This window comes from Typopeltis vanoorti, chromosome 1, assembly GCF_054136105.1.
Source record: "Typopeltis vanoorti isolate ZY-2024b chromosome 1, IOZ_Tvanoo_1.0, whole genome shotgun sequence".
Classification (NCBI taxonomy): Eukaryota; Metazoa; Arthropoda; class Arachnida; order Uropygi; family Thelyphonidae; genus Typopeltis; species Typopeltis vanoorti.
This window is the reverse complement of record NC_143549.1, coordinates 4055158-4076377: the sequence shown is the minus strand read 5'-3', so window position 1 is coordinate 4076377 and position 21220 is coordinate 4055158. Positions and strand designations below refer to the sequence as shown.

At 35.3% G+C, this 21220-nt stretch overlaps 1 protein-coding gene across 1 annotated transcript in view; it reads left to right on the top strand.

Moving 5' to 3' along the window:
* slim (scruin like at the midline) overlaps positions 1–21220 on the top strand; it is a 269055-nt gene that overhangs the window by 182268 nt on the left and 65567 nt on the right. Inside the window, exon 8 of the mRNA XM_090407794.1 lies at positions 3116–3163. Within this exon, the coding sequence (XP_090263920.1) occupies positions 3116–3163 (48 nt within the window). The remainder of the gene's footprint in view (positions 1–3115; positions 3164–21220) is intronic.

Genomic DNA, 21220 nt, shown 5'->3' with positions numbered 1-21220 from the left:
CGCTTTATTGCCATATCTTCAAATGGAGTGGCTGGCTCTGTAGTGAATTATAGTATATTTTGCATGTCCATGAATAGTGTCACCCACACTGCATGTGTGAAAAGATGAACACAGAACCAGAGATCGTGTTCTTGAGAAGAAACATGGGAAATTGTCTCTTTGGGCTTCCAATAAGTACATTAATAGTGTTTCATAGGGTGATGAAAGTTGTCTACCATATATATATACGTCTGGTTGGTTTTCCACTAACTAGTGCAGTCAGGCTTATAAGGTAGCAACACTAGCTTAATTCATTTGTCCATTTATGGAAACAGGCCATTCTGGAAGGCAGAACTGACTTGGCCAAAGGTTGCTACATGCTACATATTAGCAGCTTATCAACAACTGGTTGATCACTAAATTACAGCATTATAATAAGTTCAACACTGTTTAAATATTAATATCTAATTGATAATTAATCAACGACTTCTGTGGAGATAGGACATTTTTATGAAATAAATTTTTTCGGTATAAATTACACAAAGATGTGAAATAGAAAAAACTATGTTTTAATTCTGATAGTTGGATAGTGTAAAAAAAATCTTGTATAGAAAAAACATAGTAAAATTTTTTTCTATGTCGATTTTACATGGGAAATTAAATTTTACATAAAATACTTGTAATTAAATTAATGTAATAACTCACTTTGCTGTATTAATTCTGGTAACAAATTGGTAGAATATTTTTTGTAAGAACCACTAGAATTGTAAAGACAAAAAAATAAGCTCAGACAGGATTAGACAAATAGATCTAAGGCTAGCGACAAGGTCACCGGATTATGAGTTTTCCCTTCAACGATAGCGTGGGTGGTGGAGAAAAATCCTCCAGTAAATCCAGGGGACTTAATTTGAAGAAGGGCAAAGGTCGGGAGAGTGAGATAAAAGGCAAAAATCGAGGAGCCAAAGGGCTCTTGCTTTGAAGTTTTTTCATGTGCCAATTTTTTTTCCGAAGATGGGAAGAGTCGCATTCCGCGATCAAGAATTCCGACGACGATGGGAAGTTAGATAGCAGCGGAGAGTCCTTTCAGGATGTCCCACCATATGATTCTTCAATGATCTGTGTGTGTGCTATAATTGCTGTCATAAACTAGTACCCGATTGGAAATTTTTCGGAAGAAGCAGAACGTGCCTGTATACCTTAGGATCTAGGACTATATGTAATAAACTGGCAAGATTGTAAGTAAGATGATTTATGTAAAATTTCTAGTTTGTGAAATTTCAGCAACGAATGTTGGTTCTATTGTCTATTAACATAGAAAGTATTAGAGAAGTCGGAAAGCCGTATTTCTGTTTGAATGTGAATAAGTAGTATATAGAGTTTTGAGGAATTTGCTGATGTTGTGTAATGCAAAGAAATTAAATGTGGTTAAAAAGCTTTAACTTTTTTTTGTTTATAATGTGAGTAAGAATAAAGCGTGTTTAAGTCTATCTACGTGTCTCAAAATTTATGTGAAATTTTACCATCTTTGTCTTAAAGCTTAAGCGAAAATGCTTGAATGATCGTATGGAGAATTAGACATGTGATTTGTATTCTCTCCATTGTTATCTAGTTGTATTAGGCTGAACCAGACACCTGATGTGTGTAGTTTAAATTTTGTAATTAATTTGGCTTAGAATGAGTAAACATGTTTGTTTTGTTAATAGCTTTCCTGATCTTGCCTTACCAGTGCACTGTCTCATAAAAATATAGAACCTGTGTGACCAAAGAACAGTGATAGCCACGACTGACTGATATTAAGAATTAGGAATTGCTTGAATTGGAGTTAGTTTGCTTGAAAGTTTCGTGCTTAGCAGAAAGTTTCTTTTGCATGTGAGGGAAAGAAAGACAATTCTTTTACATGATCCTTAATGGTGCAGTTGAAAAAAAATATATAAATTTTTAAGGATCAATGCAAGAGAAATACAGCAAGGTAGTTTAGGGAATTGGTTCCAGTCAGAAACAATTCCTGGGTCTACACTTTGAGTACGTGAAATAGCTTATTTATGGCCTTGAGAGAAAGGGGGGGGGGTAAAACTATAGACTAAAAGGATTAAGAATAATCATAAGTTTTGTTCATGAAGAACTAGCTCAAGCAGTGACGATAAACTCGGTATTATGACTGATAAGAAAAAGACATTACAAGGGTGCAGTCCGACAACAATAAATAATAATAAACAAAATAAATAATATCATCAAAAAAAATAAAAGAGATATATTATTACAATAGTTTTGTGAACCGCTTTGTTTCATTTCATCAAGAATAATAAGAAGAAACTAAAAAAACTAGAAAGCAAGTAGTAACAGTCAACATTTCTGGTGAAAAATATTTAAACAATGGAAGGTATGCATTCCCTATTATGCTGACTGCTTCTCCATGGGCTTCTATATATTGCTGGTAGATATGAGTGCCATGATAGATTAATGAAGATGACTCAATGTAAAATCATCCCTTGTTTTTCTGTCACTGTAGAAAATATTTCAGTTGCTTTGAATGCTCTTGAGTAAAAACTTTAATCAGTGTGGAAAGTTTCAGTTTGTTGCCATTTGACCTAATGTTTTATTTCTATCGTATGTGATGCCAGTCCTGATTTGGGTTTTCTTTCATTCTCAACATCCTTCTCGAAGTGTTCTGATTGCTGTATCTCACCAGAGCCGCCAGTCTGTTATGTAGTGCAGACCACAGTTGCAACTGATCGTGTAGACTCCTGGTTTTTTTTATTGGATGTGAAGATTTAGGAGATTCGAGATTTTATTTTATTTTGGATGTGTGTTGTTACATTATGAAATACTAAGGCAATTTTTTTAATTGATGTGAAGCCATCTTCTATATACAAGTAGTTTAGTCCCAAAGATGCTTCACATGCAGACTTTGTTTGCATACACTTGGATAAAAGGTTAAACAAGAATATAATTTCATGGCAGGTTTATTTTTATTTCAGTGCTCTTTAAATTTTTGACTGCATTTGATTTTAGATTTTAACATGAGATTGTTTTTGATATACTTAGGCCACCTTTTCACTTAATTCTGTGTGTATGTGTTTATGTGAACATCTTGAAAAAAATAAATGTTTTAATACGGTTTTCTTTTATAACTTAGAGTGTCCTGCAGCTAGAAGGTGCCATGGCTGTGTTCAGTTAAAAGATGGTAAATTTTGTTTATTTCTTAATAAATGCTTATTTATATTTTGAGATTTCTTTTTTTTGTTTTACTTAGTATTTGTTTGTACATTATGAGCTTGTCAGAAATTGTTCAGTTATGCTAGACAGATTATTCCATGCATCTTTTTTTTTTTTTCCTCGAAAATATCTCTCATATGTTTCAGAAATATTCCCATACATTAATTGACCTATTTTTAGATGCGCCTGTATAATAGCGAGTACTATTCTTCTCAGTCTTCAGAACACCATTATGTTATCAAACTTAGATTCCACAAGGCGTCAGAAACATTCTGCTGGGATGTACCTCTCAGCAGAACATACATCCCGGTGTTATCAAGAACTTATCTCCTGTAAGAATTAACTCTTAGAATCTTAAATTTCTATACCTGAATTTTTACAAGAATACTCCTTTTATGCAATAAGTCAAGGGACAAAGAATGCTGAAGATATGATGATATTGTTGAAGAAAGAGCCATGTGGCTTCATTTTGACAATGTAAAATAAATAGAAATAAGGTATATTAAAGGAACTACCTTATTTCAAAGCCAGATATATGTAGAAACTTCGAAAGTTCCAAAAATTTGACCAGAGAGCTTATGAGAATACAATACTCAGAATCACAGGTGCCTGTGAGTGCAGCTCAAGCATCCTTACATGTGAATATGTAGTAGTAGTGCAAGCTAAGTTAACTCCAATGCCAGGATTGTATTCTCATAAGCTCTCTGATCAAATTTTTGAAACTTTCAAGGTTTCTACATATATTTGGCTTTGAAATAACGTGGGATCTTTAATATCTCGCATGCAATGCACCTTACTCATACTCTTATGCAGATAAGTAGTATAGATCTTTTACTAGTTGGGCGATCACAAGTTAAGGGAGACATGCAACAGTATTATAGTCATCTTATTCATCTTTATCAGTCTTATGACTGTGAGAAAGTATAGGCTTTATGGAATCAAAGGGGGGGGGGTTTCAAGAGGAGGGAGGAGAGAGAGAGAGAGGGAGAAAGCATAAGGGATACTTGCGGGTAAGTAAGGAGGAAGTAAGAAACAAATAAGGAAGAAGGAAAGTCAGAAAGGTGAAAACTTTTGCTGGAACAGAACATTCGGAAGTAAAGAAATACAGAACAAAGAACTTTTGCTGTGAATGCTATAGTTATACTGTTAGGTATAAGTCCTGCAACTGTAGTCTTAAGAATTGTGGTCTCAAGGCAGTAATGTTAGGAAGAATATGCTTTAAAGTTTTTCATCCAAGATATAGGCTTTTCTTCAACTTAAATTTTGCAAGTAGCTCTTCTCCTAAAGTAGCTACTCAGAAGATGCTCGTAATTACAAATAATTATCTAATTGGTATTCAGGTTATTACAGGGATACCAATTATCTAATTGGTATCCCTGTCATGTAATACTAGCAGAAGAGTCAATAGAGTTGCAACGTTTCTAACTAACCTGCAAGGTAGGATATTCATTTTTTCAGCATAGAAGAAGACATAATGATTGTTATAAGAACTTAGTCTAATAACAGTGATAATCATGAGAAAAGTTACTTATTATGGTCTTTGTAATATGAGAAGAAACTCATTCATGGAAGGTTCATTTGTGGATATGAAATTGAGTGGTACCTTCTTTAAAGTAAGGAAGCAATGTGCTAAACTTTATTAGATAAGCAAGTATATCATAATTTGCAGTTAAATATATCACTCATATTGTTATCTATGGTAGTGCATAGTAGTGTTTAATGTTATTAATTACTAAAATTATTATAAATATTTCCATAATGTAGTGTTTTGTTAAGACTAGTTTAGGTTGCATGAGTGTTCCTAATCTGTTACTTGTTAAACCCACACAATCCACAAACCAAATACACGTTAAAATGGACTGTGCGATATTACGATATTACACAAACCAAACACACATCACTGAATGTCTGTAAAACAGACGCTCCTCTTGCAAACACATGACCTATAAACGAAATTCTATTGGTTTAGAAGTTAACGCACGTAGCAGTCTTCAGTTGTTAAGATCAGAGTAGCCAATTACACTCAGAGCTGTGTCATGTGACATCTTTCACTGGCAGAACACTTGTAACCTGCAACCAGTTCACGGAACACAAGTGTTCCGGCGAACACCGGTTAAGAACCACTGCACTACACTATATAAAAGTAAGATGAATCTAAATGTTTGTTAATCATTTACCCTAGTTCTCTGGTAGGGTGGGGGAACAGACTACATTAAACAATTTCCAAAGGCGTCTCTTATTAAGATTTTCCTCTGTTCTAGATGCTACTGTCCAACCACAGAAGCGAGAGCCATCATTGGCAGACTGCCAAGAAGAGTCAATTCATGTTAAAGAGGGGGAAGAAATAAAGCGATGTACAAATTGGTCACCAATATGCGAAATCACTTGCTTTATATGTAAAATTACAAGCAAAATAGTTACCACTTTAAAAAACTACAATGATCATAAAAGAGAAGTTAATTTTCCGACATGTAATAATAAACAACTCATCCCACAATACGGATTGATCACCCTATTATCGGAATGGATTCTCCTTCTTTTGACAAGTGCAGAAGTGTCGAAGGGTCTCACATTTGTGGGAATACAGTATATGGGTTGAAGATGAATCTTCCAAATTCTTGGAATAATTAATCCACCATTCCTGTTTTCCGATTTCGATGATGTTTCAGCATTTCACAGGCTTCTTTGAATTTTCTTTCAAACCAGGTTTTGGTGCAGTGTATTCCAGTCAATTCTGTGAAATGTTTGAAGTGTGCAGTCTGATAGGCCTGTATTACCATAGTGGAGGTATATAATGTGAGGTTTGCATTCATCTTTTCTCTAATTGGGACGGTGTGTCCTGTTTCCCCTATGTAAGGTAGGTTACAGATACATTGAATTTTGTAAACTCCTGGGTGGACAAGGTATGGCAGAGGATCTTTGGAAGAGCTAAGTAAATTTCTTAATTTTGCAATAAGTTTTAAGGTTGTCTTAATATTATATTTGGCGTTCTGTTTATATTTTCTGAAATGCTCCTAATGTATGGTATGGTATGGCATTCTTGCAATCTAATCTTTAGAGGTACCTGTGGCATAATAAATTAATAACTTAACACGTATAAAACCAACAGTAATAACTTTAATGAATTGAAGGTACAAATATTTCGTACTGAAAGTAACAGTACATCATCAGTAGAGAACAAACAGTTAAAGGAATGGAATACAGGCAGCGCTTGGTTTACGCCAGTTCCGTTCCTGAAAAAAGGCGTAAAACAAACCCAATTTTAATGGGAGGCATGAAGTTATGTTCCGTGTAGTCAAAAAATATGTGTAACATTATTATATTTAAAGCTTTGATAATACATACATATATATTTGTTAAAATAAAATTATATACAAAAAATATAAAACTTCGAAAAGATATTACATATTTCTATGCTGAAGTTCCTGGTTTCGGATCACCTGAATTTTTTTAAAAAAGTATCCAGTGTTAACTGCCTAGATTTTCTTTTTCTTTCTTTAAGGAGTTCAATGTAAGGTCGAATAGATGCGATTACACTCCTTTTTACGTTCGCACTCTGTTCCCAATCGTGGTCCATTTCGCAGAGTTCATCAGTCAATGTCTTTATGTTTGCAAGAATTTGCTGTAAATTGGCTGTTTTCATATCTCTCAGAGGACCTTCTTCATTTTCTTTCTCCTCCTTTGGATGTTGACTTAATTGTTCGGCTAATTCTTTTAAGTCTTCATTGGAAAGCGATTTATCATGGCTCTCTAAGTCTTCTGTCACATCTTCAGCTGTAATATTGTACAATCCCATCTCTCGTGCAAGCTTAGTAACATCTTCAATAACATTCTCCTCTTGCTCTAATTCCACGAAGTCGTGCATAAATATTGGAAGAAGTTTTCAGCATGCTCCTTTTAAACACTTTGCTGACACTAAGTTCCAAGCTGCCTCAATGTTGTTAATGCCCTTCAAAATATCAAATGACCGCCAATAGTCTTTAATAGTTTTTCCTGAAGTGTCCAAGATTCTTACCATTTCCATAAATGTTATATGGAGGTAATAGGCTTTGAAGATTTATATAATCCCCTGATCTATTGGTTGCAAAAGCGATGTTGTGTTTGGGGCATGTAAACAACCTTGACATCCAGTGGTGTTCTTACTTCAGCAAGGTTTTGAGGATGTCCAGGGGCATTATCCAAGAGAAGCAATGCCTTGGCTGGCAAATCATTTTCTTTACAGAAGCGAAGCACGGTAGGACAAAAATAATTTGTGTACCAATCTATAAAAGCGTCTTGTGTAACCCAAGCTTTTTTGTTCCATTTCCAATAGACTGGCAGCATGGCTTTTAGACCCTTGAAGGCGCGTGGTGTCTGTGAATGGTACACCAAAGTTGTTTTAAGCTTCAAAGTTCCGGAGACATTTGCACCCAACAAAAGCGTAAGTCTATCTTTTGCAGCTTTAAAACCTGGAGCAGAACGTTCTTCACAGGAAATGAAGGTGCGTGATGGCAGTTTTTTCCAGTACAGCCCAGTCTTATCAACATTGAAAATGAGATCAGGAGGATAACTTCCTTGTTCTACACAGTCTTGAAATTCTTTAGGAAAAGCAGCCGCTGCCACAACATCTGCACTTGCCGCCTCACCACATAATTTGAGACCTAAATCTCATGAACCAACTTTTGCTTCCTAAAAATGTTTCTTACACCTCCATCTGTCTTTTTAAGATCTCCTCAAAAATTGTTTTTGCTTTCTCAGTTATAACAGCCTGCGTCAGAGGAATGTTTTTCTGATTCAAGTCATCCACCCATAATGATAATAATTTTTCCAATTTTTCATGAAGTTTACCCCTGCTATAACTTACATGTTTTGCATTTAGTACTGCCGTCGATTGTTGCGCAGACTGTTTTATTCTATCTGCTTTTTTCATAATTGTAGTAACAGTCGATGGAAGTGAGTTCATACTTCTACAGACATTAGCACGTGTCTGCCCATCTTCTTTTCAAGTGTGATTAATTTCCATGCCTTCTTAACACCAAGTTCTGCTAATTTTTCTGCACTTCTATTATCAGACATGGTATGTAATTAATTTATTTATCAATACAATTGATAAATTAATACTTTATCAATTTAAATGTGTATGTACGTAAAAAAAATTAAATAGAACAATTAGGTAGATTCAACATTAAAACTAGGTTTGATACATATACGTCGTAGTAGCTCGGTAAACACTCAGACACTAGAGTGCCTGCTAGTGTCGTTTCTCAGTGAACCACACTGCAGTAAGAAAGCACGCGCAGGCAACTGGTGTTATTGTGAATCAACATAAATCGAACCCGCCATAAACCAAGGGCTGCCTGTACAAAGTACAGAACAGTCGGTGGATCACCAATTAAATTGTTGCATGCCAGAAGATTAATTAAAATAATTCTTTAAAGATAATTATTTCATTGATGGCTGCATAAGATAAGAATCTTATCTTGTGCAACCTAATCCTTGATACGGAACCAACTTTGGCTAACTAAAAAAGATTTAGCATCCAACATTCATTCTATTTTGGATCTTGAAAGAAATATTTCAGCTGTCCTCGATGAAGAATTACTGGATATCATTCTTTGGGTGTCTAAACAATCATTAGTCCGTTCCTATGAAAAACATTCTTGCAAACTCATACAAAAATATGAATCATTATACCATAAGCAAAAGAAAGACGTTACCTCTGACAACACTCCTACGAATAAATGGATTGTTAATATTTATGGACGCCCTTTATCTGACACTGAAATTAGTGCATTAGCTAAAGGCCTTAATTTTGCCATAATACCTAAACGCATTCCTTATCTTGATTTTTTTTTTTCATAATATAGAATGTAATCTGTCAGGACTTTCTAGTGAATTGTTAATAAACTACGATTTGAAGTTCCTGCCTCACTTTTCAAAAGCAAGTTACCGCCATGTAATTTATCGAGTGCTGAAATTCATGCCCTAACTTCATTAAGAAAACATAATGAAATGTCTATTTCAAAATCTGATAAAGGAAAAGCTGTAGTGATCATGGATAAGACTGACGATGAGAGAAAAGTAACAGCCTTTTACAACATACCTCCACTTATCAAGAAATCAATCATAATCCTGCAAATTTGCAAATTAAAAAACTAAATAAGTTGCTTGATGAAGTTATCAGTTAGGATCAAAACACCGTGGATAAACTGCGCACTCATTTTGGAAGACCTCCTCGCTTATATGGCCTCCCAAAAATCCATAAAGATTATTATCTGCTTAACTTAACCTGTAAAGAAGGTTATCCAGTAATACCCATTGTGAATTGTATTGACTCTCCCACTTATCGAATTACTAAATTTTGTTACTGATATTTCCGAATTTAGAGACACAAAACACGTGTTGAAATGATTATTTTACTTATTATTAAGAAAATAACAATTTGACGTGTCGACCACTGTATTGAGGTCATCATCAGAAGGATACATGTGTATAGGGAACTAAGCTGCATGCTCTTGCACTCTGTACTGGTAAATTAAATCTATGCTGTTAATTAATATTTTTCTTAACCTGACCTCTAGCAATAATTAAAAAAATAAATTAAATTAAATAAAAGTTGAAAGAAAAAAAATAATAATAAATATATAAATTATAATTAATAAATAAAAAACTACAATGAACTCTGCTATAGTCCTCATGTACTAAGATTCTTCTGGATTTGTAGAGTTCAGATTGTTATACTATGATTTTCTTCAGGCTTTGTACAGTTCAAGTTGCTATGGAATGTTAAGGGGGGGTGGGGAAACCTCCACCAAGTCTTCTTGTATTGGGATTTATCTTTGGCTTGTTCTGGTTGCTATAAAGGTTGCAGATGGGTCCTCCACATTCTCGGAATGGTTAGGCCATCATTTTTGTTCAGATTTGGGTTATCTTTGAGCATTTCACATGCTGCTTTGAATTTCCGCTCCAACCAGGTTTTGGTATGGTGTAGGGACTTGGTATTTTTCCAATCAATTCTGTGGCATGTTTGGAGTGCGTGGTCAGAAAGGCTGGTTTTTCCAAAAATGGAGGTATTTAATGTGTTGTTTGTGTCCGTCCTTCCTAATTGGGATGGTGGTTTGCCTTATTTCCCCTATGTATGGTAGTTTACATGTGCATTGTATTTTGTATACTCCTGGCTGGGCTAGGTGTGGAAGAGGATCTTTGGAAGAACTGAGTAGGTGTCTTAATTTTGTTGGGGGTTTAAAGGTGGTTTTGAGGTTGTATTTGTGTCGCGTTTTGTCTATTTTTTCAGAAATGCCTCTAACATAAGGTATGACAATAGCATTCTTGAAATCTTTTTTGTTTTTACTGGTATCTCTGTGGAGGATCTTGTGAATAGTTTTTTTACTGTATCCATTTTTTATAAATGTATGGTTGATGATCTTGTATTCCTGGTTTAGAGCTTGTTCATTTGAACAGATAGTTTAAGGGTGTTTATGACACCTAGTTTTTGTGTTGGGTGGTGATAAGAATTTTTGTGTATGTACTGGCCTGTGTGTGTAGTTTTTCTATAAAAACAACTCTCTTGTTTTTATAGAAAAAACATGAGAGTTGTTTTTTCTATTTCAATGGTGAATTGGATACATTTGTGTTGTTTATTCAGGTGGCCAAGGAATGTATTTAGTGCTTCGTGGCCATGGGGCCAAATGGCAAAAATATCGTTGACGTATCTGAGCCAGATTTTGGGCTTCAGGCACGCCGACTCTAGAGCTCGTTGCTCAAAGTCTTCCATATAAAAGTTAACAATTGGGGGGAAAGTGGTGAGCCTATGGCTGTACCCTCTTATTGAAGGTAAAAATTGTTTTGCCACACGAAATATCCAGAGCGGAGTACGTGGGCAAAGAGGGCCGTGATGATGTGTGGAAATATGTTCTGTAGGAGTAAGATAGTATCATTGATCGGGACATTGGTGAAAAGGGAAGTTATGTCAAAGCTGACTAATAAATCTTGGTCGTTGAGTGTAATGTTTTTAATTTTGTTTATGAAATGGTGTGTATTTTTTTATGTTGAAGGGGACTGACCTACCAATTCCTTGAGTGTGGCCGCTAATTTTTTGGCTATGTGGTAATTTGGGCTGTCGATTCCTTCAACAATTGGATGTAGTGGTGTGTCTGTTTTGTGTATTTTTGGCAGGCCATAAATTCAGGGCGTGTGGACATAATGAGGTATTAGTTTTTTTGTTGTTTCTTCTGGCCATATGTTATGGATTTAATTCATTCAGTTGTTTTCTTTTTGATATGTTTTGTGAGGCTGTAGTTTACCATTTGGTAGGTGTTGTGGTCTGATACCAGATGGTTCATTTTCTCTATGTAGGTTGTCCGGTCTACGACAGTGGCATTTCCTTTATCTGCTTTTGTGATATGAATGTCCTGCTTATTTTTTAAGGATTTAAGGGCTTGTTTTTCCATTTTGTTTATGTTGCTGCTTAGTTTTTTGTTTACATTTAGAATACAAGATGTTTCCATGCATATTTTATCAGCTAGATTGGCAGGGAGGGATCTTAAACCTCTCTCGATATGATAAACGATATCAAGTTTGTTTACTGACCTCAGTGCAATGGCATAGTCTAGACCTTTCTCCAACAGTGAGGATTCACCTTAGGTGCGATTGTAGTTTGATTGTTTGATAACCAAGCCATGGTCCGATGGTGTTTGGTTGCTCCTAGCTTCTTTTGTGGGTGATTGGATGTTCCTTTCGCTATAGCATCCTAATTGTCTTGTGCTTTCATGTTGTTGTAGTGCTTGAAACTTCTTTATTAGTTTTTCCTTGTTTTTCACTAATAGGTGTTTGGCCGAGTCGTCTGTGATCCAGTCTAAAATATCCCAAATTTCTGGATTAACGTAGTCAGATAGTTTTAATTTACGTTGTAGAACTTTGGCTTAGGTAGATGCTAGGACGTGCCTGATGAATCTGTTCTCTTAACAAAGCTTTTTCCAACCAGACATAGATATGGAGCGCTTTAGCTAATGTAAACTTCTTCTTTAGTTTAATGCAGTTGAGTATTAACATGTTCGCTGCCACGCTACTTCGGCATAGTCTGTTCCCATACGCCAAGCAATTTCAAATCTTCATGGTCAGTATGGTAATCCCGTTGCCGGTGGTAAGTGTCATACGAGTATACTTGTAGTTGGCTTGTGCAGAGCATATACCATCTATGAGAATACGCAGTTTTGATGCTAGCTCCAAAAGCCAAGCATTTTCACTTCTTCAAGGTCAGTGCAGTAATCTCGTTGCCAGCGGTAAGCGTCATACGAGTATACTTGTAGCTGGTTTACCAACTACGAGTATACTCGTAGTTGTCAGCGAACGTGTTAAGTTGCTGTCTCTACATCGTTTCAAAAAGGCTAGTCGATTGATTAACAAGGAAACACGTATCTTTAGCTTACACGTATCACTGCTTGTGGGTCACATCTCCATGGATTATGATGACTCTTTCTTTTAAGGTTACACTGTGATCAGCATTCATATTTCCAAATTTAGAGACACAAAACATGCTTGTTGAAATGATTATTTTAATTATTATTAATAAAATAACAATTTGAAGTTTCGACCCCTGTATTGAGGTCATCATCAGAAGGATACATGTGTATAGGGAACCAAGCTACATGCTCTGTACTGGTAAATTAAATCTATGCTGTTAATGAAACTTTTTCTTAGCCTGACCTCTAGCGATAATTAAAAAAATAAATAATATAAAATAAAATAAAAGTTGAAAGAAAAAAAAAGAATAAATAAATAAATATATGAATGCTGATCACCGTGTAACCTTAAAAGAAATTTTTGTCATGTTCATTAACTGCCCTTACCAGACATTCTAGTAAGGGCAGTTAATGAACTAAATTCCTAAACACCTGACTAAATTGAATAGCTGTTGTAATAGATATGGTATGAAGGTCAGCAATAAAAAGACAAAGACAATGAAAATAGGCAGAATCATTGAAAATGTCAACTGTGTTGTGAATGGAGAACCTGTGGAACAAGTGAAACATTTCAGCTACTTAGGCACGATTTTTACTGAAGATGGTAAATTAAATATAGAAATAGACAACAGAATCAGCAAAGCTGGTATGGTAGGAAGTCAATTGATTAAATTCATATGGAATAAGAGAGAAATTAGTCGGAACACTAAATTAGCTGTATACAAGACAGTGTTGTATTCAAACCAGTTTAACTTATGGATCTGAGAGCTGGTTCAGAAGCAAAACACTTGACCAAAGAGTAGAGACTGCAGATATAAGAGTCCTGAGAAAGATTATAGGCGTGAACAGATGGCATCAATGGCAATATCATATTAAAAATGAGGATATTAGGAAAGAACTTGACATTGTCAACATCCAGGAATGCATTAGCAGAGCTAATCTCAGGTGGTATGGTCACTTAAACAGAATGGGCGAAGAAAGATTAGCAAAACAAGTGTTCTCTGCCAGGTTGGTAGCAAAACGACCCAGAGGAAGACCAAGATATAGGTGGATTGATACAGTACAAAGTGCCTTAGACGATAGAAATATAAGATCTGATAATGTTGGAGTCTTGACAAGTAACAGACTGATTTGGAGGAAAATTGTAGATAGGAAGTTAGTAATGATGTAATTTTTTTCATGTAGTACTATCATATCCTGTACACCCCTTGAGGGTACATGGCAGGAATTTGATGATAATGATGATATATACACACACAATAAAAAGTTAGGAAAGATTAGTAAAGTACTATCTCCCATAAAAGGGGATAGACGTAAATAAACCATCAGATCTGTTTAAGTTAGGAGAGTGGAGTAAAGTTTCACGTGTGTCTTTATAAAGCCATTCTATGAGGAACCAACTTTTGTGAAGGATTCTTGTCTTTTTCCAATGGACTCTATGTCTGGTTAAGATGGCATGTTCTGCAAGTCCAGACTGTTCAGGTTTAAGGTACTGAATATAAGACTGGTGTTCTTCTAGTCGAATAGAGGCAGATCTTCCTGCCTGTCTGAAATAAGATAATCCACAAGAGCAAGGAATCTGGTAGACACCTGGACAATTAAGATGTGGAAGCTTGTCCTTAGGAGAAGTGAGAAAGTTGGAGATTTTTCTGACCGGTTGAAAGGCAACAAAAATATTCAGTGGTTTTAAAACTTTTTCTATGCGTTCACTAATGCCATGTACATAAGGGATAGGAATGCGTGTTATTTCTTCTGTATTTGAAGAGGAAGACATATTAAAACTACTCAAAGCTCTTTTGATAAAGGAATTCTTGTATCAATTAGGTAGAAAGGAAGAAGTAATATATTGTAGTGCTTTCTGTAAGAGATCGTCTGAAGAAAAAACGAGTTGGCCAGATGAACCAGTGTTTTAATACTTCCTGCCTTTGACTGAGATGCCGATGTGAATCAGCATGGATATAATGGCCAGTATGAGTCTTCTTTCTATAGACTGAGAAGTGTAGTTGGTTGAATGTACTTACCATCTGGTTGGCGAAGAATTAGAAGATCGAAAAAGGCTAACTGCTTATTTGATTCTATTTCAAGGGTAAACTGGATTCTTGGATGAAGTGCATTTAACTTAGTGAGAAACTGTTGAAGTTCATCAGAAGAGCCATTCCAAATAGCAAAAATGTCATCGACATATCTGAACCAATGAGTAGGTATGGGAGAAATGTTGTCAAACTCCTTTATGGAACAGTTTTTGAAATGTTCCATAAAGGAGTTGGAGATAGCAGGAGAAAGAGGATTGCCCATTGCTGTTCCTTCAATTTGTTGATACAGCTTATTTTTAAAGGGAAAATAGCCAGAATGTATTACAAAATCAAATATTTTTACAATGTCTGAAGGAAATTCCTGTTACAGTAATTCAATACTTTCAGATTAAGGAACATTTGTAAATAAAGAAACAACATAAACTGATCATGAGATCTGAAATTTTATTTTTGAAATCTAAAGTATTTTTTATATAAGTATCAGTTCTTCTAGTTGAGGAAGTGAGCAAATTTGATAAAAATTTTGAAATTTTGTAAGTGGGACAACTTATACGATCTACAACTGGCCTCAATGGAATGCCTGGTTTATGAACTTTTGGAAGACCATGTAATCTAGGTGGACGACCGAAGAAGGTTCTAAGTTTTTTCTTTTGATCTTCATTCCAAGCCGATACATTATCTATAAGAGAATTAAGTCTATTCAATTGACTCCCAGTAGGATCCTATGTAAGACTCCTATAAGTCGAATAGTCATGGAGTAATAGGGACATTTTTCTCTCATATTCCTTCCTATCTTGAATAACTACAGCCTTCCCTTTATCAGATTTTGTAATAATTAAATTATTTTTATTCTTCAGTGATTTCAATGCTTTAAATTCAGAGTAAGAAAGAATAGGATGAGGAGGCTTGGCATTAAAAAGAATTTTTGCACATTCAAAACGTAACCTGTTGGCTGTTTTTTAGGTAAGGATCGAATACCTCTATCTATGTTGTGAAAAACATCCATAAGGGAAACCTTGTTAGGAGCAACGGCAAAATCATAACCTTTTGATAAAACAAAACCTTCACTGTCCGAAAACATTGATAACTACTTTATCTGTATCAATAACATTATTACTGGGTCTACCAGTAATAATGTTAGTAAATATATAGTAAAATATATAGTAATAATAAGTAAAATCTCTGGCTGACCAGAGATTCAAACTTGCATTTTAACTTATCACGAGAATCATTAAAGACCTAGGTAAGAATTCGAAGATATACGTAATATAGTGTTAAAAAGTTCTGGCTATTTTTCCTTTAAAAATAAGTTGCATCAACAAATTGAAGGAACAGCAATGGGCAATCATCTTTCTCCTGCTATCTCCAACTTCTTTATGGAACATTTTGAAAAAACGTATCTTTGACAACATTTCTCCCAGACCTACTCATTGATTCAGATATGTCGATGACATTTTTGCTATTTGGAATGGCTCTTCCGATGAACTTCAACAGTTTCTCACTAAGTTAAATGCACTTCATCCAAGAATCCAGTTTACCCTTGAAATAGAATCAAATAAGCAGTTAGCCTTTTTAGATCTTCTAATTCTTTGCGAACCAGATGGTAACCTACATTTCTCAGTCTATAGAAAGAAGACACATACTGGCCATTATATCCATGCTGAATCTCACGACCATCCCAGTCAAAAGGCAGGAAGTGTTAAAACACTGGTTCGTCGGGCCAACTCGTTTTGTTCTTCAGACGATCTCTTACAGAAAGAACTACAATATATTACTTCTTCCTTTCTACCTAATTGATACAAGAATCCCTTTATCAAAAGAGCTTTGAGTAGTTTTAATATGTCTTCCTCTTCAAATACAGAAGAAATAACACGCATTCCTATCCCTTATGTACATGGCATTAGTGAACGCATAGAAAAAGTTTTAAAACCACTGAATATTTTTGTTGCCTTTCAACCGGTCAGAAAAATCTCCAACTTTCTCACTTCTCCTAAGGAACAAGCTCCCACATCTTAATTATCCAGGTGTCTACCAGATTCCTTGCTCTTGTGGATTATCTTATTTCGGACAAGCAGGAAGATCTGCCTCTATTCGACTAGAAGAACACCAGTCTTATATTCAGTACCTTAAACCTGAACAGTCTGGACTTGCAGAACATGCCATCTTAACCAGACATAGAGTCCATTGGAAAAAGACAAGAATCCTTCACAAAAGTTGGTTCCTCATAGAACGGCTTTATAAAGAAACACGTGAAACTTTACTCCACTCTCCTAACTTAAACAGATCTGATGGTTTATTTACGTCTATCCCCTTTATGGGAGATAGTACTTTACAAATCAGCTAATCTTTCCTAGCTTTTTATTGTGTGTATATATATATATATAGGTTTTTTTGGGGGGGAGGGGGGGGGGATTTTATTGACCGTTTTAGTTATCTTAACTAGCTACTTAGGTGGCGCTTTTTGGAATTGTCAGTTATTATTTAATTTCAGCTTGACATATACTGAAGATGAAGAAAAAATTATACTATTAAAAAAATCTTTTTACGTGAGATTTTCCGTCATTAATTTTGTATTTATAAATTCTTCGCTGCGAATGTGGACCACTGTGTAACTTTAAAAGAAAGAATTGTTAAATTATGTGTTGTATCCACCAAATGTTTATATGAAAGTGCTTGATTGTTTGGCATTACTGAGTCCAAACAATGCCATGCTGTCACCTTATTATTGCCTAAAGTGAAACCCTTTTTCTCTAAATCAGGAAACAAATCTATCTCACTAAACATTCAACTCATATATAACTTATAACTTACCCAGGTTGTAATATAAGTGGCCAGAGGAATTGAATAAAAAACTGATACCACATTATGCCCACACTCCCAGAATTTATGGCCTACAAAAAATACACAAAACAAACACAACACTATGGCTAATAGTTGAAGGAATCGACAGCTCTAATTATCGCGCATGCAAAAAACTTGCAGCCACACTCAAGGAGTTGGCAGGGCATTTCTCCTACATAAAAAATACATGCTTAATATACAAAATTAGAAACATCACAGTCTATGATGAAGATTATTAGTCAGCTTTGACATAACTGCCCTTTTCACATTAGTGAAAAGGGCATAACTTTCACTATCAATGATACTATTCTTCTATTACAGAATGTATTTCAGCCCAATATCACAGCCCTCTTTGCCCACGTACTCCACACTGGGTATTTTGCATGCCTAAATAATTTTTACATACAAAGAGAAGGTACAGATATGGGCTCACCTCTTTTCCTCTCCAATAGCTAACTTCTACATGAAAGACCGTAATCAACAAGCTCCAGATTCTGTCAGCCTAAAGACCGAAGTCTGTCGCAGATATGTTCATGATATTTTGGCCATTTGGCCCCATGGTTGCAAAACATTAAATACATTCCTATACCTGAAAAAAAAAAAAAAAAAACATATCCAATTCACCATTGAGATCACAAACGACAACTTTCTTCCTTTTTCTAGATACACTGGTCTTCGCTTAGGCTGCCTCTCCTTCACAGTCTATCACAAACCTTCACACACAGGCCAATACATACATAAAAATTCATATCACCATCTAACACAATAACTTGGAGTAATCAGCACCCTCAAACACAGAGCCTAACAATTTGCTCTAATGGACTACAGGCTCTGAACAAAGAATTTGAAATTATTAGCCAAAATTTGAAAAAAATGGCTACAAAAAAAAAAAAAAAAGGCCACAAGATCCTCCATGAAAATACCATGAAAAGCAAAAAAGATTACAAAAATTAATAACTTAACACGTATGAAACCAACAGTAATAACTTTAATGAATTAAAGGTACAAATATTTCGTACTGAAAGTAACAGTACATCATCAGTGTAGAACAAACAGTTAAAGGAATGGAATACAAAGTACAGAACAGTCGGTGGATCACCAATTAAATTGTTGCATGCCAGAAGATTAATTAAAATAATATTAAATAATTCTTTAAAGATAATTATTTCATTGATTGTTGCATAAGATAAGAATCTCCCAAACTTTTGGGAAAGAGAGACAGATGCAAAAAGTGAGAAATTTTGTCGATGGGAAAATATGTGGGAATAAGGTGATACTTCTTCAAAATTCTGCCAATAGGTTCTGAGATGCCCAAAATGTGAGGGATTGGAACTCTGTGGTCTGTTGAAGAATTCTGAGGTGTTGGGACATAGGAGTCAATTATCTGCTGGATTTGATTAGGGTTGTAACCATTAAATTCTATTAACTTTTTTATAGTGAAAAGTTCTTGTAAGCTTAAAGGAGAGGAGCACACTTTACTCGCTCTATTAATTAAAGATTTGATAATGCCAATTTTTTGAGAGGTGTGATGAGCCGATTTTTGATGAATGTATCTGCCAGTAAAGGTAGGTTTTCGATAGACACTTGTAGACAAAGTACCAGAGAATGTGGTATAAGGAGGACATCCAAGAATGATAAACTACCAGAATTTTCTTTTTCCATGGTGAACTGAATATGTGAGTAAAGACTATTTATCTGTTGTAGAAATGTGGTAAGTTCCTCTTCAGCATGTGGCCAAATAGCAAAGACATCATTGACATAACGAAACCAAAGAGAGGGTTGGGGATGAATGGATGAAAACAAGGTGTTTTCCAGATGTTTCAAAAAATAGTTTGCCAAAGGTGGAGCCAAAGGGCTACCCATAGCAGTACCTTCAACATGATTGTAGATCTTGTTTCTCCAACTGAAATATCCTGAATGTGTGACAAATTCAAAAATCTTTGCAATATCCGGATGGCAATCATCATATAGTAAGTTGACAGTGTCAGCTAATGGAATATTGGTAAAAAGGGAAACAATATCAAAACTAACTAATAAGTCAGATTCTTTGATTTTTTCAAGAAAATGTGTCGAATTTTTGATGAATCTTGCAGACTTGTAGCGGATTTATTTAGAAGTATAATATCATCCGCATAAAGCAAAGAGCTGACATTAACATCTCCAATTTTAATATCATGTTTAATACCACTTTCCTTCATAATGTGATCCATATAGATAATGAATAACAGAGGAGATAATGTACATCCTTGTCTCACACCAGATTTAACATTAAACCATCTTCCTGTACTTCCTTCAGTTCTAACTGCTGACTTACAACTCAAATAAAGACTAAGTATTGCTTGATATAATGCCCCATTGACACCATATAACTGCAGCGTATTGAATAGCTTTTCTCTGGCACCTTGTCATATGCCTTTTCCAAATCGACAAAACTTAAATACAGATCTTTGTTATATTCCCATGCTTTCTCGACTATTTGTCGTAAAGTGAAGATCTGATCCTGACAGCCTCTATTTGGCCTGAATCCAGCTTGTTCTTCACCAAGCTTTTCTTCCACAATTCTTCTCAACCGTTTCTCAAGTACACTTGCATAGATCTTGCCAGGAACACTCAGTAGGGAAATACCTCTGTAATTCTCACATTCAGTTTTATTTCCCTTTTTATATATGGGTGCTATGAGAGCTCTACTCCAATCATTGGGAATTCGTCCCTCTGTCCAGGCTTTCTGAACTATGCAGTGCAGCCACTGTAAAACTCTTATACCACCATACTTCAGCATTTCTGGTTGAATATCATCTACTCCTGCTGTCTTGCCACATTTCAAGCCTTTGTTTTTCTACTTCAAGTATGGATATGTATTCATGACTGCATACCTGGTCAGTATTTATTACCACTGTGATGTCATCACTGCTTGTTTCATTAGCAGTTTTTCAAAATAATTACTCCATACTTCAAGGATATCTTGTTCTCCTGTTTTCATGTCACCTTATCATCTCTAACTCCTTTTACAGCACTCTTTCCTCCATTCCTAAGCTTCTTCAACAACCTCCAGAATATTTTGCCACCTTGTTGATATTTATTTTCTATATTCTTGCCAAAGTCCTCCCATGACTTTTGTTTAGCTAGTTTCATACTGTTTAGCTTTCTTACATTTGTCTCTCTAAGAGCAAAAGCTGACTTATTTGACAGGAACTTTTGATATGCTTTCTTCTTTTCCTTCACTGCCTCTTTAACTTCCTGTGTCCACCAGGGAGTTCTGATTTTTTTATCCTTGCAGACAATCTCACCACATGCCTCTCTGGCAGAATCAATCAATGTTTCCTTCAGAGTTTGCCACTGAACCTCCAAGGTTTGATTCCTGTTCTCAAACTCTTTCAATTTTTCTTCAATAATCTTTGTGTATTTTAGTCTACAGTTCACATCTGAGAGCTGCTCAACTTTTATTCGCTTTAAAACTTTCTTAAATGTTATTTTTTTTCAATATGAAATTCAATTTTATCCTGCTCAAGACTAAATAGTGATCACTTCCAGTTTCAAATCCTCTGTACACTCTGGTGTCCTGCACAAGGGAGAAAACATCACTATCAACAATAACATAGTCAATGAGACTTTTCTTATTCCTTGCCCCTCTTCTCTCCATGTGAATTTGTGCACATTTTTATGTTGGAACATGGTGTTAGTAATAACCAGTCCATGTCCTGAGCAGAAATC